Source organism: Archocentrus centrarchus, chromosome 24, assembly GCF_007364275.1.
Source record: "Archocentrus centrarchus isolate MPI-CPG fArcCen1 chromosome 24, fArcCen1, whole genome shotgun sequence".
NCBI classification, from domain to species: Eukaryota; Metazoa; Chordata; class Actinopteri; order Cichliformes; family Cichlidae; genus Archocentrus; species Archocentrus centrarchus.
In genome coordinates, this window is record NC_044369.1 from 20545553 (window position 1) to 20558614 (window position 13062).

The 13062-nt window shown below is 43.3% G+C and overlaps 2 protein-coding genes across 4 annotated transcripts; one reads left to right on the forward strand and one right to left on the reverse strand.

Moving 5' to 3' along the window:
- The first annotated feature begins 284 nt into the window (after positions 1 to 284).
- On the forward strand, positions 285 to 5274 carry wdr21 (WD repeat domain 21). Its single transcript, XM_030721327.1, has 13 exons — positions 285 to 705; positions 837 to 943; positions 1205 to 1362; positions 1801 to 1883; positions 2343 to 2445; positions 2700 to 2843; positions 3054 to 3103; positions 3395 to 3474; positions 3681 to 3773; positions 3867 to 3964; positions 4084 to 4260; positions 4433 to 4547; positions 4641 to 5274. Exons 1-13 carry the CDS (start codon positions 611 to 613, stop codon positions 4847 to 4849), a joined length of 1512 nt encoding a protein of 503 aa, XP_030577187.1. The 5' UTR covers positions 285 to 610; the 3' UTR covers positions 4850 to 5274.
- A 19-nt stretch (positions 5275 to 5293) lies between these two features.
- zfyve1 (zinc finger, FYVE domain containing 1) lies at positions 5294 to 12855 on the reverse strand. Of its 3 annotated transcripts, none has more exons than XM_030721324.1 (13): positions 12779 to 12855; positions 11435 to 11940; positions 11103 to 11346; positions 10725 to 10985; positions 10405 to 10619; positions 10158 to 10264; positions 9666 to 9774; positions 9481 to 9578; positions 9221 to 9338; positions 8744 to 8914; positions 7387 to 7567; positions 7146 to 7259; positions 5294 to 6977 (listed from the first exon to the last, which is right to left on the reverse strand). In XM_030721324.1, exons 2-13 carry the CDS (start codon positions 11912 to 11914, stop codon positions 6745 to 6747), a joined length of 2331 nt encoding a protein of 776 aa, XP_030577184.1. In that variant the 5' UTR covers positions 11915 to 11940; positions 12779 to 12855; the 3' UTR covers positions 5294 to 6744. The 3 variants fall into 3 exon arrangements, with proteins under 3 accessions (XP_030577184.1, XP_030577186.1, XP_030577183.1); XM_030721326.1 differs by lacking the exon at positions 12779 to 12855 and adding an exon at positions 12212 to 12766; XM_030721323.1 differs by lacking the exon at positions 12779 to 12855 and adding an exon at positions 12127 to 12766.
- Between the last annotated feature and the right edge of the window lie 207 nt (positions 12856 to 13062).

Genomic DNA, 13062 nt, shown 5'->3' on the forward strand with positions numbered 1-13062 from the left:
AGGGTTTTAGTGGCTTTTTTTTTTGGGGGGGGGGGGGGGGGGGCACCATAACATTAACAAATGATATATTAATTTATTATTGCTATTTAAAGCCGGTAGTACTTTAAAATGTGTCGAGTTAAGGACGTATATATTTCTAGCAGTTACTTTGTTTTGTGTTTTTGTATTTGTATCGCGCTATTTCATAAATCCTACACGAGTATAACAAGAGCTCGCCGAGAAACTATCCAATGACTGTCTGAAACGTCACACACTATTGTTTTCAATGGATCAATGAACGGCCTGTGGAGGCGGGGACAACATGGCTGGAAGTTACACACCGCGGTTAGCTAGCTAACGAGGTTTAATAATTGTCACATTGTTGCCACGTTATTAAGAAAATAAACCCAGCTTAGTGTTAACTGTGAGTGCGCTTATCGACTTGTAAATACGTTGCTTACATTAATCGCTGATAAATGTCCAGAAAACCTGCTAAGCGCGTGAAGAAAGATATGCGGCTAACGTTAGCCCAGCAGCGTTAATGGTAACCTGCCTGTAAACACCTGGACAGGCGAACACAGGAAGCGACGTGCTGTTAGGATCCTTTTACTTCGAGACCCGAACATAAGAAATGAGGAAGTGGACCTGGCGAGAAGGACAGCAGCCGCACACACGACAAGCTGCTGGGCAGCGCCGTGGATGGCACAGAGGAAACCGACGGCAGTGGTAGCGATGTTAAAATACACGTAGATCATGTTAAAGAACGGGCCGTATGCCATAGTCTGCAGTGTTTGTACTGCCACTGATCACTATGGTAATAGCACTGTTTGGTGTGTGTGTTTGTGTCCTGTTCACAGGTATGAACGTGACAATCCAGGGCCATCACAGAGGCAACGTGATAGCCAGCCTGCCTCACAGTCCTCATCTTCCTCGTCTTCTTCTAAGGCTAGCAGTGCTGCGCCAGGTCAGTGCCACACAAGAACCCCTCTTTCAGGGGTGCATTGAAAGTGTATGTTTGCCTCCTGGATGCGTAGGATCAGAGGCATCAGAAGACAGCAACACAGAAAATAAACACATACACATAACCAGTAGTTTGGGGTTTATTGCCTTGTCCAGGAACACTCAAAGAATATTAACAAGAAAACTCCTGTTGTACTCTGCAAAAATCAAATGGACACAAATACAGATGCACAAACCTAATTTTTGCCTCCTTTTCTACTGCCAGAGCTGCCAGGTTTTTACTTTGACCCCGAGAAAAACCGTTACTTCCGGCTATTGCCCGGACACAACAACTGTAACCCACTGACCAGAGAGCAGCTCCAACAGAAAGAAAGGGAGAAGGAGAGGCACAAGATGCTGGCAGAAGATGAAAAAACAAGAAAAGTAAGTCTGTTGTGGGGGCTGGTGGGGGAACCTTTCTAACCTTTATATTTTAGCATTTTTATCATCTTTATTCTTTAAGATTACATTAAGTTTTTTTTTTTCCTATTTCTGTAGACAGACACAGTCGGCTGAAAAGCTTGCGTTATGGTCTTTAGATGAAAACATTTCACAAAATTTATGCAGTGTACTAAAGGATTTTGGCTATGGCAGCGGCTATAATGACATCAGCATTGGAGCACAGCATGTGAGAGATCTGTGTAGAGGCAAAAAAAAATCACTTGATGACAGCTGATCTTAGCAGAGACATATGTTCTTCTTCACTCCAGCTGATATGAAACATAAATGTTTGAGCAGTCATGAAGAAAAAAGCCTTAATTGTAAACATGCACAAAATTTTTTTGTTCTTCTTGTTGGTTTCGTGTACGTATCTTCTTATAGAAGGCACCAAGAAGAGGACTGAACACTTCGCTGCTTCTTCAGAAAAGACACCTAGGTCTATTACCTGAGCATTCCTATTGCAGGTACTGTCATGCAGACATGCGAAACTAAACATAAAGTCATTTTCCTCGTATCCTATCCACAGCTGTAATGCATTATGGGAAACAAAGAGCAACTTTAATGCTAATCAGTTTTGTATGCGTAGAGTGACTTTTCTTCAGAGCTTTGCTGGCCACTAATAATGATGCTAATCAGTGTTGACAAGTTATTCTAAATGGTCATAAAAAGAAACAGAAATATGCAAAAGTGCAGTCAAAAATGTTCTGTGTCACTGGGAATTATATGAATAAATGGGGGGGTAGTGAAATGCATACAAGGAAGTTTCTATTTCTATTCATCCTATATGCCAACTGTCTAAATAAATACACAGCTACAGAAACACACTGTCAGACAGCTGAGAGGAAACTGTATGAATTATTCTGGGTTAGTAGATCGTCTGCAGACAGTGCTAGTCTGTTACTATGGTTACTGTTGGTCTCCAGGCTCGTCCATGAGGTGAAGGTCAGTGGAATGAGACGCCACAAACTAGAGATCCAGAGCACAGACAGCAGCATCTCGAACACCGACAACTTCAGACTCATAGTGGTGAGAACACGCGCACACAGTGCAAAACACATTTATAGGTGGAATGAATCGTAATTAAAGGGGACCTATTATGCGCTTCCTCATGTTCTGTCATATATAGCCCCTGTATGAGATAAAGATTGTTTTGAATGTTGAATTATGCAAACTTGCAGTAATAAAATTATAGAGCTGAAAATTAACACAGTAGATGAGTTTTGTAAGTTTTCTTTCTGTTTTTGATGATGTGCGTAAGCTGTCTTCTGCGCCTCTTTCAGGGGGATTCGGCGTGCGAGCGAGTGTTCACAGTCAACGATGTCTCTCATGGCGGCTGCAAGTACGGCATCATGAACTTCAGCAGCAGCAGTCGGGGGTCTCTGTCTGTGGAAATGTGCGATAACCTCTACTTCACAAATCGTAAGGTGGGAGCTTCTCATCAGCGGTAAAGCACTGTCTTTGAATACAGAAATCTTTTGCTTTTTTTTCTATGTAGTATGCTGCAAAAAAGTTATTAATTTGGTTCAAAATTAATTTATTCACATTGATACTCAAGCCTATTTTTATGATGTGTCAACAAAAATAATTTTGGTCTGTTTTCATAATAATGCTCTTCTCTGTCTGATGTGTTTCAGGTTAATTCCATCTGCTGGGCTTCAGTAAATTACCCTGATTCTCATGTTCTGTATCCTTCCTCAGCTTAAGTAGAGCTCTCAATCTACAAATGAAGTGCTTATCCTGCTAACAAAGATGACTTAAAAGTTAACCTTTGCATTTGCAATCTCTGTGTATTCACACTGCATAATGTTTGCTGCTGCTGTCAAAAAAACAAGACATGCTATAATTAAAACTAGCATATCAGCTCTATAAGGTGCAAACCGTTGTCACAGCATGTTTTCACATCTTTTATGGTTTTCACGAACATCTCCTCACTGTTTGCTGAAGCTTGTGTGTCCTTGACTGGAGTAACTATCAGGCTGTGTCTGGTGGGAGTAGCAGACACTCCTGGCTGTGTGAGTTTACTTCCTGCTTCCCTCTTCAGCAACTCCAACCCAGGTTTGTGAGGCTTCTCACACAATTTTTGATAGCCACATTGTCTTTCTGTAGTTCATTTCTGAAGGCCAGTAAAACAAACATTCCAAATAAGCTTCTTCACTCTTGGAATTATTATTTTAGGAAGCTTTTGGTTTGAAATATTTTCTGAAGGCAGTTTTGCTTTCGATACATACCGCCCCATTCAAGCCCATGTCCTCCCTCTCCAGATCAGCCTGGGATGCTGTGTAGCTTTAAGATATCCACAGCCTGGTCTTGTGCTTGGTGTCTCAATCCCCAGTTTGACAAGACCTTCAGCACTGGTTAGTAACAAAGCTAAATATTTTTGTTAGTACTGGTAAAAAAAAAAGAAAGTTACATGTCTAAAATAATTGTGTTTATATGTGGTTTGGTAGGCCTGTCTCGTAGAGTGATTGTGAAGGATGCAGAGACAGGCCGAACGCAGACGTACAGCGTCGGCAGCGATGTCTTGGCTCAGCAGTTTGCCCTTAGGGTGAGGCATTCGTAACTTTGAAGTGTTTAAAGCATGTTTGAATCCAGTGAAATGTGGTTTAATATAGATCATCTCTGTAAGAACACCAAGCAGAAGGAAATACGTCTCCATGTCCCCAGGTTCCTGTCCTGTTTAACGGCTGCAGATCGGGGGAGATCTTCAGCATCGATCTCCGGCAGCGCGGCCGCAGGGATCACAGCTGGAAGGCCAGTCGCTTCCATCAAGAGTCAGCCATCACCTCTGTACGCGTCCTGCAGGATGAGAACTACCTGCTGGCTGCTGACATGCTGGGCCAGGTGAGGTTCCTGATTTAAAACTTAAAAAAAAAACAAAAAAAAAACCAGCAGGTCATACTTTTGTGTTCTTAATTAGTATTTGTGTTTTAGCCTCATGTTGAAATACTTGGTAGCACACAGTCCCATTTTTTTTTTTTCTTCTTAATGTGTTAGTGTTTTAATTTCTGTGCAGATTAAGTTGTGGGATGTACGAGTCGCAAAGCCAGTACAAGAGTATAAAGGACATCACAATGAGCATGCCTACCTTCCCATCCATGTCAATGAGCGTGAAGGGCTTTTGCTGGCAGGTAGGAGAGGATAAAGCACCTCATCGATACTCTCACTGGTATAAACTTTTTTTGGGTTTTTTAAACCACCTCTGATTTGTGTCGTTTCTACAGTGGGTCAGGATTGCTACACAAGGTTATGGAGCCTGAAGGACGGTCATCTACTAAGAACCATCCCATCACCCCACCCTGCTGCAAACGACTTGATCCCAAGTGTCGTTTTTTCATCTAACCTGGGCGGCTGCAGGGGGCTCCCCGGGCTGCTCATGGCTGTCAAACACGACCTTTATTACTTCCCATATAACATCGACTACCAGGAATGAGGAGAGCTGACGCCAGCTGTATCAGCTGTATATTTGAAAGAGTGTGGCTTGGTAAAGATGCTGTGTGACAGCCAGTTGTACTAAATTTGGACTGAAAAGATGACCTCAAAAAAAAAAACTGCTTTTAAATCTCAGGGGAAATACATTTTTATCTTTTTTTTTTGGTGCCAAAAGGAAATGGAAGTGCTGCATTCACATATGCACACCCAGTACTCTTTTCAGAAGTGCACTTATTTTAAACATGACTAACCTTGATTGTTACGGGAATTGAGGGTGCTGAGGAGTGAAACTGGAAAATGAAGATACTGAGTTTGTATTGTAATTCAAATGTTTTCTAATCTTTGTTGACTCCCAGTAAATTTAATAAAAAATGGTAACCTGTGGCATTGTATTTGACACACACACACACACATTAAGTCTCCACTGTTTAATACATACTGTATGATCAGACATGAACACAAGGTATTGATTGGTTCCATGTGATATCTATATTCATTGATAGTCTTTTTTGAGATGGAGTAATTCTATTATTCATGTCAAAGTCTTATTTCAGATTATTGGATGACATCACAAGCAACCCAACTCCTCCAGTTGGTCAATGAAAAAAAAAAAAAATCTTATACAGTCAAATCTCACAATACCCTGATATTCAGTAGAAAGCCTGACTGTGTCATGTTCATTTAATACTACTCAGGTCAGATGCTCTGTACAGTCCTATTGCAATACAAGCAACCTCGAACGTTGCTGACGAGCTAAGGAGCTCTGCAGCCTGAGCTGACGAGAGTAAAAGATTACCCTTTCTAATGATCTGTTTTGAGGGGCCAGCCTCAAAGATGAAACCTTAACCATAACAAGTTGCTACTGTGAGCCAGCCACTCTATAAAAGCAGTTTGTTGCATTTAACTCTCACTGTACTCAGATGTGTCCTGATGAGCAGTTTTGACATTTAAAAATAAACAAGCAATTTAAAAATTTCCCTATTAAAGTAAACATTTTTCCCATATATGTACTGTGTATACTATGTAGAATTCAAACAATTAACATGGACAGCACTAATAAGGCTGTTCTCTTTTTTTAAATCTGCCCATTCAAGTGCACAAGCAACCACAAAGGGTCAATGGGACTATTTAAGTAGTTGTACTAATTATAGAAGTTGGAATGCATCTTGCTGCTACAGTACATCAATGGCTTCTGATATAATGATCTAATATAGTCTGTGTGAAGCCAAAGAGCAAGAAAACTAACATTAGCAGAGCTGAATTAGAGGTAATCTACCACAGAGTCAATTCAAAAACACGTTGCGGCAGATCGTTTTGTGGGTTTTCCATCATTTCCTCTAAAGCCTGTCTTGAATATTACATCCAGATTTCCTCCACAAACCATTTTAGAACAAACACTAAGATATGATTACCTGGAATTGCTATAAAAATCCAGTCAGTACTTCTATTTTTAAAAGGTTTAAACATGTAGCCCCAAACCAAACAAAAGGTGCTAATGGTACTAGCATGTCACATAGAGGGGTTACAGGGACTCTTGTGCAAGAATACAAATTTGAAAGGACCTACAGAGCCACATGGAAATTTACCTGAAGTCATTTGTAAGCAAGCGTGTACAAAACTCACTTGGATCATCTCTCTGAGTTGTTTTCTCGCCCCTGTCTTCATATTCAAGTCTCACTCTGACCTGTCTTCTTCACAGTGTAAATTATAGGCATATTAAAGTGAAACAGGCTCAATGGACTGAAGTTACATGAGGCCAGCATTAACAAATAAACAATTCCAACCTGCACAGTCTAGAGGCAGCCAGAAAAAAAACCCTCAGCCTGTTAGACTAGAAATGTTGGAGATTCCAGTTTCCGCACGCGCGGGTGTCTTTAATCACTCAGATGATTCCTGCTAGAGTTCCCCTGGTTTCTGGTTGCAGCCGCTGCAGACCCTCACGGGGTGGTCCCAGCCACGGGATGGCACCGGACGCCGCTCCTGGGAGCAATCGTCGCACACGCCCTGCCCGCAGGCACGACAGTGGTGGATGGAGAGACGCGGGGAGAACTCCCTTTGGCACTCACAGCAAGAGTGGATGTCCTGATCTGGGACCCAGTAGGCTGGCCGAGCTGCGTCCTTTACCAGGCCTGGAAAAAGAATTTTTTTTTTTTTTTTTTTTAAACTCAGGTTGTAGGGTGTAAACCTCCTCTTGGTCACTTTTTAATGGTAATTAAATTTTCTGTCATTATGATTTCACTCTTTTTTAATAAGTTAACAGACCATTTCCCTTACTGGCTACATTATCTAATGCTCACCAAGAGGTATGTCAATGGCACCAACTACAGCTCCCAAAGTATTCTGAACAGCCTCCCCAACTTTCCTCGCTATCAGGGTGCCTCCCTCCTCTTCCAACGCAGCATCCAGCAACTCTACAACATGCACAAAGCAAATCAGACACTTAAAATCATATCATGGCGGAACATTAAAATCGCCTGAATTATCGCAGGAAACAATACAGACTGTGTTTAATTCACACAGAGACACTCATTTGCATACCAGTTGGAATTCCCCGATTCTGGAAACACGCATCACAGACTCTAACAGGCGCGAGGCCCCAGCCCCTCTCAGGGACCGGCCGGGTTTTGGAGGAGCAGGCGTCACAGAAACCCTCTCCACAGGCACGGCAGTGGTGCTTGGTGTCGTTGGGCTGAAACTCCTCCCCACATTTATGGCATTTCTACGACACAAAAATAAGGATGATGCAGCGTTTATCTGCAGTTGTCACAGTAACACAACATGAATTCTAAAGCATGTCAAACACATTTTATTGCCAAAAGTATTCGCTCGTCTGCCTTCACATGCATATGAACTTGAGTGATATCCCATTCTTAATCCACAGGGTTTAATATGATGTTGGTCCACTCTTTGCAGCTCTGACAACTTAAACTCTTCTGGGAAGGTTTTCCACAAGGTTTAGGAATGTGTTTATGAGTGCGTTTACGGGGATATTTGACCATTCTTCCAGAACTGCATTTGTTAGGTCAGACACTGATATTGGATGAGAAGGCCTGGCTAATTTATCCCAAAGGTGTTCTGTCAGGTTGAGGTCAGGACTCTGTGCAGGCCAGTCAAGTTCTTCCACACCAAACTCACTCATCCATGTCTTTATGGTCCTTGATTTGTGCGCTGGTGTGCAGTCATGTTGGAACAGGAAGGGGCCATCCCCAAACTGTTCCCACAAAGTTGGGAGCACGAAATTGTCCAAAATATCTTGGTATGCTGAAGCATTAAGAGTTCCTTTGAACTCTGGAACTAAGGGGCCGAGCCCAACTCCTGAAAAACAACCCCACATTATAACCCCCCCTCCACCAAACTTTACACTTGGCACAATGCAGTCAGACAAGTACTGTTCTCCTGGCAACTGCCAAACACAGATTCATCCATCTGATTGCCAGACGGAGAAGTGTGATTCATCACACCAGAGAAAACGTCTCCACTGCTCTAGAGTCCAGTGGCAGTGCGCTTTACACCACTGCATCCAACGCTTTGCATTGTGCTTGCTGATGTAAGGCTTGGATGCAGCTGCTCACCCATGGAAACCCATTCCATGAAGCTCTCTGCACACTGTTCTTGAGGTAAACTGAAGATCACATGAAGTTTGGAGGAAGTTTCTTTCACAAATGTTTGTAGAAGCAGTCTTCCTGCCTGTGCCTAGGTGCTTGGTTTATACACGTGGCCATGGAAGTGAATTCAATGATTTGGATGGGTGAATGAATACTTTTGGCAATATAGTGTATCTATTGTGCTGTCTGGATGGGCAATTGCTGGGCAAATCTCTTACATACATAACTGGTGGTTATGCTCAATTACACATTTCTTTATATATATACTTAGTTAAATATTGGTTATGTACCAGGATTAGGGAATTGGGTTTCCAGTAGGCAGGAGCAATCTGGTCAGTAAGCCAGGAAGTGACCGCTTTGGCAGGCTTGACGCTGAGTTCAGACACAGACTGAGAAATGTATTTGACTCCATCCAGCAACCTCTGAGCAGCATTGTTGTTGTCTTTCAAAAACCCATCAGACTGCAAAAAACAGTGTAAAGATAGAATTACAGTACAGCACAGAAATCTTGTTTACACAAGAGAGACTCACAATTATCACTCAGTACTGACAACAGTACTGACAGAAATACAATGCCTGCCTTAGCAGCTGGCATTTGCACTGCTATAGTCAGACTGCTGACTAATTATGCTTAGATCAACGTGTTCCAGGAGAACATGCAGCCTTACTTTTCTGTTTTCTACAAACAATATAAGCAACTTGCTACTTGGAGTAACTGAAATCTGGGCTTTCAGAATCTCATTCAAGCAAATTCACTTTGGCCTTACCCCAGGCCAGATGTGCTGGATTTCTGTTCTGACCACTGTTTCCACTGGGTCCTGGTTTCCATACCAATACTGCCTGCTTCTGTAGATCACTGAACAGTTGGGACACTCAATGACATACCTATAAACACATGAAAACATCTCAGTTTCAGCACTGAGCAAAGTGTGAGCAGATGTGTCACACACTTTGCATATCAACAGCACTGTTGCTCAGTTTTTCACCTTACTTGAAAAGGACATATAATCAAACTAGCAGGACTCACCCAGACCAAGCATAGATGGCCAAGCCAAACCAGGGTGAGTCAGACGAGGCCGTCGTTTTGGGAACCACTATGACTTCCTTTCCCCTTTCGTAGCACGCCTGAGAAGTTTATCACAGACACTCAGAACCTTGTCGAGCAAGGGTACTTCACACACAGTGCAGATGCGTGTTTGTGTTTGCACTTGCCTTGCATGTGTAGATGCGGTTGTCATACTGTGCAGAGTACCGGCAGCGATGTTTGGCTTCATGGTCAAGACCTTCCTTTAGGTGATTCATGCTCCTCTTACAGCCTGACCTGAAAGTTGGTGTCCAGCATGGCAGCAAGTTTAGTAAATATATAAAAAGTATCAGCAATGATGTAGAAATTAGACTTTAAGTACAATACCAGTCAAAGGTTTGGACACTGGTGCTGTAATTCGTTAATTTATCATATTGTTTACAATGTTATTTATAGAACTCCAGCAGGAGTGTATTGCAAACATACAGATTTAGCTGCCACTTGCTTTTTTACTATTAAGGAAACTGAGTCAACTAAGTAGGCCATTATGTGACCTGTCGAGAAATAAATCTGCACTGGAAAACTGAAGAGGTATATTTAAACATCTTCTGCCATATTTCTGCTTTAATTTTGTGAAAACTGACTTCTACTTTTATTTCTTGAAGAGCAGAGGCACATACCCACAGCTGAGGCAGATGCTGGAGCAGGTAAAGTATTCATCTGGAAAGAAGGAATTACTGGTCATATGCTCATCTGGAATCTCCCCACTGAAGCGCTCACTCAGGGCCTGAATGAAGTAACCAGTAGGAGACGGGAAAGGCAGAAAGATTTAGTAGAGTTCACTCATTATGGCTGCATAAATACATTTACATTTCCTTAGATTGTCTGTGCCAAAACATTAGTTTGTTTAAAAACAAGCATAACTACCTGCAGAGCCTTGAAGATGACACTGGCAGATCGTGGCGAGCGTGTAGTATTGTTGTCTAACTGCTGCTCCAGGCTGCGCAGCAATCCACTGAAGTCTGTGGGAGGGTTGTAGGTCCGAGTCCCACGGTACTGGATGGAGCTGAACGCTTCTGGAAACAACCCCAGCTTCCTGAAACGTTCCTGGAGTAGGCGCTCGGCTGATTCTGATGGCGTGTCTAAATTTGAAGCACATACGTAGACCGATACAAAGGAATGAGGAAGAGGGTTATGTGAGCATCTTTGAAAAACATTGCAATGAGACTGACTTCTTCTTCTTGTACCTGATCCTAGTAGCTTGGTGTGGACAGTCTCGTGGAAAATAATCACTGCAGGGCCCAGGGTGGACAACGGGACATCCAGGCCACAGCGGGTGGTAGTTGCCTTTAATTCTCTGGTGAAATGCTTCAGGTAGGCATCTGATGCATCGCCAAGGAACTTGAAGAGATCATCATGGAGACGGTCGGCATGTGTTCGGTAGATAACCACATCAGAGATAGCCAGGACCTTGAGGAGCAGCCGAGTTCTCTGACCCTGATTAGCTCCTGATGAGTATTATTTAAAAAAAAAAAAAAGGGGGGGGGAGGGGGATAATGAATGCCTGCCTCCTGCTACCCCTGTTTGTTTCATAATATTAAGTAAATCAATCGTTTGTCTCATACCAGCCCCAAGCAATCCTTCTGTATCGATGACTACAACCTGGTGCAGAGGGTCCATAGCTGCCCAAACACCCACGGTGCAGGACTCCTGAGTGGGGGAGGTCTTGAACACTTCTCTCCCAAGAAAGAACGTATGGTTCAGGGTGTAGGATTTTCCCTCACCAGTGTTTCCAAAAATGGAGATCACCTTGAGGAGCTCATCTGGACTGCAGCTCAATTTGTTGACAAAGTCCTCTCCATCCCTCACCTGAGAATCCAGACAAGCTCAGCCCAATCATCATAACGCATCATTAATAAAACTCCATTAAAGGCTAAATATATTAACAGGTGCTTACCTGCATCTCCTCCTTCTCATCCACTAGCAGGAAGCTGCGAACCTTCTCCAACTTGGCTTTGAGGATTTCCATTTCACTCTCCCCAGCACTCACACTGTTGTCCTGAGGAGCTTTGGCAGGAGGATAAGGTACCAGCGGGTGCTTCCTCTTGTTGACTCCACTATGGGTGCGCTTTTGGCAATCCAAACACAGGTTAATCTTACAACCCTGGCAGCGGACCACCGCTCTGAGCCTGCCAGAGCAGCTGCCGTCCCCTTTACAGGAGTCACAGAAAGGAACGTGGCCTGGGGCGATCCGAACCCGGTCGTGATTCCTCATCCGCTCCTGGCGATGGAGCTCCAATTCACAACGGGTACACTGCAAGCTGCCGCATTCATCGCATTCAAACACAGCCTCATCAGAACCCCCACAGGCGTAGCTCTCCTGACAGACGAGGATGGTGTTCATTCCTTTGTCTACAGCTGGGCTTTGACCACTCATGTCAAACCTGTCAGGTCAGGAAACCCCTGGTGTGAAAACAAGTGAAGTATTACTGCGGGTAATTGGGACTGTAAAAGCACTGCAGGGGAGGGCACAAGGTTATGGCACCGTCAATGACCAGACGTCATGTAACTTTTTTTTGTTCAAACACTGAAAAAACCCAATTCAGTCATGAGCAATGCTGGCAACAAAATAGTAAGTCAGCTACGTACCTTATCTCTCCTTACTCTATCATGAGGATATTGAGGATAATAAAGCAGCAAAAATAAACACACGAACTCAAACTAGTTTGTTTACCTTTTGAAACAACAGCTCTCTAGTTAACAATAGCTGCCCGGCATCTGTCGACTTGTTCTGATAATGCTGCAGCTCAAATGACGACACTAACTTTGTACTTAATAGCACCCAAGAGTCCTCGATAAAATGCCTAAAACACGCCTTGAAACTCAGTCGTAAAAAGCCATTAGCTAACAGCAGCCACACAAAGAGACACTCATGAAACAAACAGCCTTCGTTTGAGTCGACTGACCCAACAGTTGCTACCAGTCCGACGGCTGCCTCGTTAAATAACCTGCTGCCTCGACACAGTCTAAAAGTGGACACGTACACTACCTAACACCATACCGCCGACTGCCACAGAGAGCTGACGCTAGGGAGGGGAGGGGGGGGCAAAGTTAGCTAGCTGTTATTGTGTCAGACCCCTGTAGATGTTATTGCTTTTACATCAGCTGATCGGCTTGTTTTTATCCAGAGGTCAAAAGTCACGCAAACACACTGCATTTTGGGAAACGAAGGACTTGCGAGTGACACAGAAAGAAGCTCGCTAAACACGATGGGTCTGTGCCCTGTTTATAGTGCACACACCAACATATAGGCCTTATGTGACTTCTAAAGACTGTCCGACGGAAGCTGCAGGGACAACTCGAGCAAACGAAGCGAAGATACCGACGAGAAATCAACCGTTGCCCATAATGCTTCGCTTTTCCCCTCCTCTATAGGGTTCGCTTTTATTGTAAACAGGCGTGTGCCGGAGCTGCAATCTGGTACGGAGACAGCAAGTGATACTGACACACATGTCGTTAATGTCAAATGAAGAATCATAAATGTTCAATTATCAGGTGTTTTATGCATTCAGGTGCATTTTTTAT

What these genes read in the sequence shown, in the direction of transcription:
- zfyve1 (XM_030721324.1), bottom strand. Translation starts at nt 11,914, where the DNA reads ATGAGTGGTCAAAGCCCAGCTGTAGACAAAGGAATGAACACCATCCTC. An exon ending in AGAAGGATTGCTTGGGGCTG is followed by an intron (nt 10,986 to 11,102) that starts GTATGAGACAAA and finishes AATACTCATCAG; the next exon opens with GAGCTAATCAGGGTCAGAGA. An exon ending in AGCATCTGCCTCAGCTGTGG is followed by an intron (nt 9,775 to 10,157) that starts GTATGTGCCTCT and finishes ACCAACTTTCAG; the next exon opens with GTCAGGCTGTAAGAGGAGCA.
- wdr21 (XM_030721327.1), top strand. Translation starts at nt 611, where the DNA reads ATGAGGAAGTGGACCTGGCGAGAAGGACAGCAGCCGCACACACGACAA. An exon ending in AAGATGAAAAAACAAGAAAA is followed by an intron (nt 1,363 to 1,800) that starts GTAAGTCTGTTG and finishes ATCTTCTTATAG; the next exon opens with AAGGCACCAAGAAGAGGACT. An exon ending in CTTCAGCAACTCCAACCCAG is followed by an intron (nt 3,475 to 3,680) that starts GTTTGTGAGGCT and finishes CTCCCTCTCCAG; the next exon opens with ATCAGCCTGGGATGCTGTGT.